We start from the raw sequence: 6,204 nt of genomic DNA, 5'->3' as shown, positions 1-6,204 counted from the left end.
ACTTCAAAGAGAAAAAAAAACATGATCCTAGACCCAATGAAAAAAATTTCTATCCTATCAACCAAGTGACATATTTTTCCGATAGAAAATTGCGATACTACATGTAATCTCACTTTATACGATTTGTTTTATTCCTATAATATTCGTAACATACTCCATGCGTTTTTATGACCGCGCGTATTAGCTTTGGCCTAAGTCAAAATTTATAAAGTTTGACCAAATTTATTGAAAACAATCCGAACTTTCATAATACTAATAAATATATGTGGTATGCAAATATATTTAATGATGATTATTTTTTCCAGGAAATATTTAATGATGATTTTGATTGTATTGTGGATGTTAATACCTTTTTGTATAAACTTGATCAAAATTTACAAATTTTTACCTGAGACCAAAGAAGGCCTAAAACGGTTTGTCCGAATCATCATGTATATCTATATCTATACCAATATAAAAAGACCCAAATGAGCATATCCAATTAATCTCGGCCATCAAGTCATGTCAATCCAATGACCTATACTGGTTTAATGTCGAGCACTCAACACGGTTAGCGTGCAGTTAATTTCATGCCAAAAATAGTGCTAATCACATAATTACACGCAAATAAAATCCTACTTAATATCCGCATGCACTTAATATACTCCCAAATTAACATGCATTGCACGTACACATTGATTAGTATGACCAAGTGTGCCAAAAAAAGCTCATATGGATTACATGCATATTGTTAACTCAAAGACTTGCACGGTCTGCAAGTTTACGACTAGTAAGACGATTGTCGACTTGGGTTTTGGTATTTTGCGGGAAACTGCATGCGCTTGCCGAACCAGCGCGTACTACGTACGGTTACGGTTAGCGAAGGGTCGAACAAACTAAACCACGGCCCTGAACCGTACCGGAGAGAAAGCAAATCTCCGGCCAGCTTGTGTGGCCGTGCGTGATGACTTCATCACGTCGCGTCGCGTAGGTTAGCGGGTGGTCTGACACTTTACCCTGCTTGCTGCCCGCGCGGCCGGGGACGAGAGAGAGAGAGAGAGAGAGAGCGGGGGCATTGTGGGGAGGCTGGAAAAAGGTGGCACGCACGCACGCTCGCTCCGGCCGGCCGCCCGGATCGGATCTACCAGCCCACCTCGGAATTAAAGACAATAACCCTTGGCGAAGCAACGCAGCCCACCCACGCGTCCGCCCGGATTCCTCCCCCGCACGCCCGGCTCGGACCGCGACCTCGCTCCTCCACCACGACGATGATGATGAGGCCCAAAGCAGTCATTTCCTCCCGCCCCGCCCCGCCTCGCCGCCGGCACGTGAGCGCGCCTCGAGCAGAGCAGCGCCTGTCCCCGCCCCGCCCCGCCCCGCCCCGGCGATGGGATCGGGCCCTTGGCTGGTTGGTTAGCGTCGCCCGCCGTAACTAGCGGATAAGCACCGTGCTTAGCTTTGGGTTGGGTTAGGTTAGGTTAATCAAATCGCACCGCGGATTACTGCGATTCGTTCGTTGGCGGACGGGGGCACATGCCATGTGACCCCACCACCACTGCCCCCTCTTACCTACAGCTGTTTAATCTGCCCCCCGCCTCGCCTCCTCTCTCGCTTCTTCTCCCTTCTCTCTCCGTCCCCCTCTTTCTTTCTTTCTCTCCCCCCACCACCATCTCCCCCTCACTTCCCACTCTCTCTCCCTTCTCCATCTCTCTGCTCCCACTTCTGCAGACCGCTTCTCGTATGGTCTCAAGGTAGAGCGTGCTCCCACATGGATTCCCTGCGGCTGGCGATAGCGGCGGCGCTCCTCTTCCTGGCGGCGCTCGCGGCGGCGGCGGCCGCGGACGACGCGCAGCTGCTGGACGACTTCAGGGCGGCGCTGCCCAACCGGGACGCGCTCGACGGCTGGGCCGCGCGCGACGGCGCCTGCAGGTTCCCCGGCGCGGTGTGCCGGGGCGGGCGCCTCACGTCGCTCTCGCTCGCGGCCGTCGCGCTCAATGCCGACTTCCGCGCCGTCGCGAACACCCTGCTGCAGCTCAGCGCCGTCGAGAGGCTCAGCCTCCGCGGCGCCAACGTCAGCGGCGCGCTCGCGGCCGCGGCCGGCGCCAGGTGCGGCAGCAAGCTGCAGGAGCTCGACCTCTCCGGAAATGCCGCGCTGCGCGGCTCCGTCGCCGACGTGGCCGCGCTCGCCGGCTCCTGCGCCGGGCTCAGGACGCTGAATCTGTCCGGTGGTGCAGTTGGTGCGGCCAAGGCCGCTGGCGGTGGCGGTGGCGGGCAGGGGTTCGCGGCCCTGGACACTCTCGACCTGTCCAGCAACAAGATCGCCGGAGATGCCGACCTCCGCTGGATGGTGGGTGCCGGCCTCGGCTCTGTCCGCTGGCTGGACCTCGCCTGGAACAAGATCTCCGGCGGCCTCTCGGACTTCACCAACTGCTCCGGGCTGCAGTACCTTGACCTGTCCGGCAACCTCATCGCCGGCGATGTCGCCGCCGGGGCGCTCTCCGGCTGCCGCAGCCTGAGGGCGCTCAACCTCTCCAGCAACCATCTCGCCGGCGCCTTCCCGCCCAACATCGCCGGCCTCACGTCGCTCACCGCCCTCAACCTCTCCAACAACAACTTCTCTGGCGACGTCCCCGCCGACGCTTTCACCGGCCTACAGCAGCTCCAGTCGCTGTCCCTCTCTTTCAACCACTTCAGTGGCTCCATCCCTGATTCCGTCGCTGCGCTGCCGGACCTCGAGGTGCTCGACCTCAGCTCCAACAACTTCTCCGGCACCATCCCCTCGACCCTCTGCCAAGATCCCAACTCCAGGCTCCGCGTGCTCTACCTTCAGAACAACTATCTCTCCGGCAGCATCCCGGAGGCCGTCTCCAACTGCACCGACCTTGTCTCCCTCGACCTCAGTCTCAACTACATCAACGGCTCCATCCCGGAGTCCCTCGGCGAGCTTGGCCGCCTCCAGGACCTTATCATGTGGCAGAACTTACTGGAGGGCGAGATACCCGCGTCTCTGTCGAGCATTCCCGGCCTGGAGCATCTCATCCTGGACTACAACGGGCTCACCGGCAGTATCCCGCCGGAGCTGGCCAAGTGCAAGCAGCTCAACTGGATATCCTTGGCGAGCAACCGGCTGTCCGGGCCGATCCCCCCGTGGCTCGGGAAGCTCAGCAACTTGGCAATCTTGAAGCTGAGCAACAATTCCTTCACCGGACAGATACCCGCAGAGCTTGGTGACTGCAAGAGCTTGGTGTGGCTGGACCTCAACAGCAACCAACTTAATGGATCAATTCCACCGCAACTGGCAGAGCAGTCGGGGAAGATGACTGTTGGCCTCATTATTGGGCGGCCCTATGTGTATCTTCGCAACGACGAGCTGAGCAGCCAGTGTCGTGGCAAGGGGAGCTTGCTGGAGTTCTCAAGCATCCGATCTGAGGACCTTGGTCGGATGCCGAGCAAGAAGCTGTGCAACTTCACAAGGATGTACATGGGGAGCACAGAGTACACCTTCAACAAGAATGGCTCCATGATATTTCTGGATTTGTCATTTAATCAGCTCGACTCCGAGATACCCAAGGAGCTTGGGAACATGTATTACCTCATGATCATGAATCTTGGGCACAACCTTCTGTCTGGTGCTATCCCAACAGAGCTAGCTGGTGCAAAGAAGCTCGCAGTACTTGACCTTTCATACAACCGGTTGGAAGGGCCGATACCCAGCTCGTTCTCATCACTGTCTTTGTCTGAGATCAATCTGTCGAGTAATCAGCTGAATGGGACAATTCCAGAGCTTGGTTCTCTTGCCACATTCCCAAAGAGCCAGTATGAGAATAACTCCGGTCTGTGTGGCTTTCCACTGCCAGCATGCCAGTCGCATACTGGGCAAGGCTCTTCTAACGGTGGCCAATCCAGCCGGAGGAAGGCGTCCCTTGCAGGCAGTGTTGCTATGGGACTCTTGTTCTCGCTCTTCTGCATATTTGGGTTGGTCATCATCGCCATCGAGAGCAAGAAGCGGAGGCAGAAGAATGATGAGGCAAGTACCTCCCGTGATATATACATTGATAGCCGGTCACATTCTGGCACGATGAATTCCAATTGGAGACTCTCCGGGACAAATGCTCTCAGCATCAACCTGGCTGCATTTGAGAAGCCACTGCAGAAACTCACCTTGGGTGATCTCGTTGAGGCCACCAATGGCTTCCACAATGAGAGCTTGATTGGGTCCGGTGGATTTGGTGATGTCTATAAGGCAACGCTCAAGGATGGGAGGGTTGTTGCAATCAAGAAGCTAATACATGTGAGTGGCCAGGGTGACCGGGAGTTCACAGCGGAAATGGAGACCATTGGCAAGATCAAACACCGCAACCTTGTTCCGCTCCTCGGCTACTGCAAGATTGGTGAGGAGCGGCTGCTGATGTATGACTTCATGAAGTTTGGCAGCTTGGAGGATGTGCTGCATGACCGCAAAAAGATTGGGATAAAGCTGAACTGGGCGGCAAGGCGAAAGATTGCAATTGGGGCAGCAAGAGGATTGGCGTTCCTCCACCACAACTGCATTCCACATATCATCCACCGAGACATGAAGTCGAGCAATGTGCTCGTTGATGAGAATCTGGAGGCAAGGGTCTCAGATTTTGGCATGGCGAGGATGATGAGTGTGGTGGACACACACCTGAGCGTGTCCACCCTTGCCGGCACGCCAGGGTATGTGCCACCAGAGTACTACCAGAGCTTCCGGTGCACCACCAAGGGCGATGTGTATAGCTACGGCGTTGTATTGCTGGAGCTGCTCACCGGGAAGCCGCCGACGGATTCAACAGATTTTGGCGAGGACCATAATCTTGTAGGATGGGTGAAGATGCACACAAAGTTGAAGATCGCCGATGTGTTTGACCCGGAGCTGCTGAAGGACGATCCCACCCTGGAGCTGGAGCTGCTGGAGCATCTGAAAATCGCGTGTGCATGCCTGGATGACAGGCCGTCCCGGCGGCCAACGATGCTCAAGGTGATGACGATGTTCAAGGAGATCCAGGCTGGGTCAACGGTGGACTCGAAAACCTCGTCGGTGGCCACCGGGCTGAGCGACGATCCAGGTTTTGCGGTCATGGACATGACCCTCAAGGAAGCCAAGGAGGAGAAAGATTAGGAAGATGACCACCGCCGGCGACACACGCAACCGGCGGCGACCGGCAGCAACACGTCCGTCCGTCCATCCAGTTTGGGGCCGGGGCGAAGTGCCCGTAGAAATCAGTCTCTCAGATGCTGATACCATCCTGAAGGTTCCCACGCAACGCAAGCTTAGAATTTTCTTCTGATGGTACACGATAGGAAGAAATTTTCCCTCCCTTGTAGCTCCCGTAAGTCCCAAGCCGTCATGTCATGTACCTATAGGAGTAGCTCACCACTTTTTTCTTGTCTTTCTTTCCCAGCTTTCTTCAGCTCCTCGTTTATTTTGTCGTAGCGCTCCAGTAAAGAGCTGTGTATGTACATATATAAATGGTGGATTTTCTCCGGTGCAAATTCCCTCCACTGCTTCTAGTGTTCTTGTTGCCTAGCAGTTGGCTGGCATTTGTACAATGTGTGTTCATCGGTTGATCTAAACATGGTACCATTTGCAGATGCACGGTAGAAACCCTAGCCTGAGCAGTAAATCTGAGAGGAGGGGTTGGGCAGTGCAGTACTGGAGGGGGGGCAGGCAGGAGGACGGAGGGAGGCCAAGGTGAACAGCGAAAGACCAGCCAATGGGCAGTCAAGAGGCTGACACAGCTCCTGTTTCCATGTGAGGTAGCGCATGGCCTGGCCTCGCCTGTGTGTGTGTGTGTGTGGTGGGGCCAGGGGGCACTGTGGCGCGCACACACACGCATACAAGAAGGCGCACTCACGCAGCACGGCCACCTTTCTTTAATTTCCCGGGGCTTGCTTTGTCTTCAAATCATCAATCAGTGAGCTTAGCTTAGCCTTTAGTTGGTCAAAGGTTCCCTTAACCAGTTTTTGTCCTCTCTCTGCTTATCTTAATCGCATGGGTGGCAACATGGCTCCTCGCCCTATTATACTGCCCCATCTTCTCTATTATAGATGCATGGTGCTGTGTCCAATGCTTAGGCCTTGCTAAACTAATCCTCCATGTCCAGCAAGCAAGTGGCACGCTGATTCCCCCAGATCTCGAGAGGGCTGTTCAAACCTAGCGAGGGCTGCGGGTTCAGATTTGAGTTTGGGGCGTGCTCCTTGTTT

The 6,204-nt window shown here is 55.0% G+C and overlaps 1 protein-coding gene across 1 annotated transcript; it reads left to right on the top strand.

Annotated features, from left to right (window-relative positions):
• The first annotated feature begins 1,594 nt into the window (after positions 1-1,594).
• Positions 1,595-5,493, top strand: LOC123061699 (brassinosteroid LRR receptor kinase BRI1). The gene has a single exon (XM_044484908.1). It carries the CDS (start codon positions 1,748-1,750, stop codon positions 5,117-5,119), a length of 3,372 nt encoding a protein of 1,123 aa, XP_044340843.1. The 5' UTR covers positions 1,595-1,747; the 3' UTR covers positions 5,120-5,493.
• Positions 5,494-6,204: the final 711 nt, after the last annotated feature.

The sequence above is a fragment of the Triticum aestivum genome, chromosome 3A, assembly GCF_018294505.1.
Source record: "Triticum aestivum cultivar Chinese Spring chromosome 3A, IWGSC CS RefSeq v2.1, whole genome shotgun sequence".
Classification (NCBI taxonomy): domain Eukaryota; kingdom Viridiplantae; phylum Streptophyta; class Magnoliopsida; order Poales; family Poaceae; genus Triticum; species Triticum aestivum.
The sequence above is the reverse complement of the archived record's forward strand: the minus strand, read 5'-3'. Positions and strand labels throughout refer to the sequence as shown.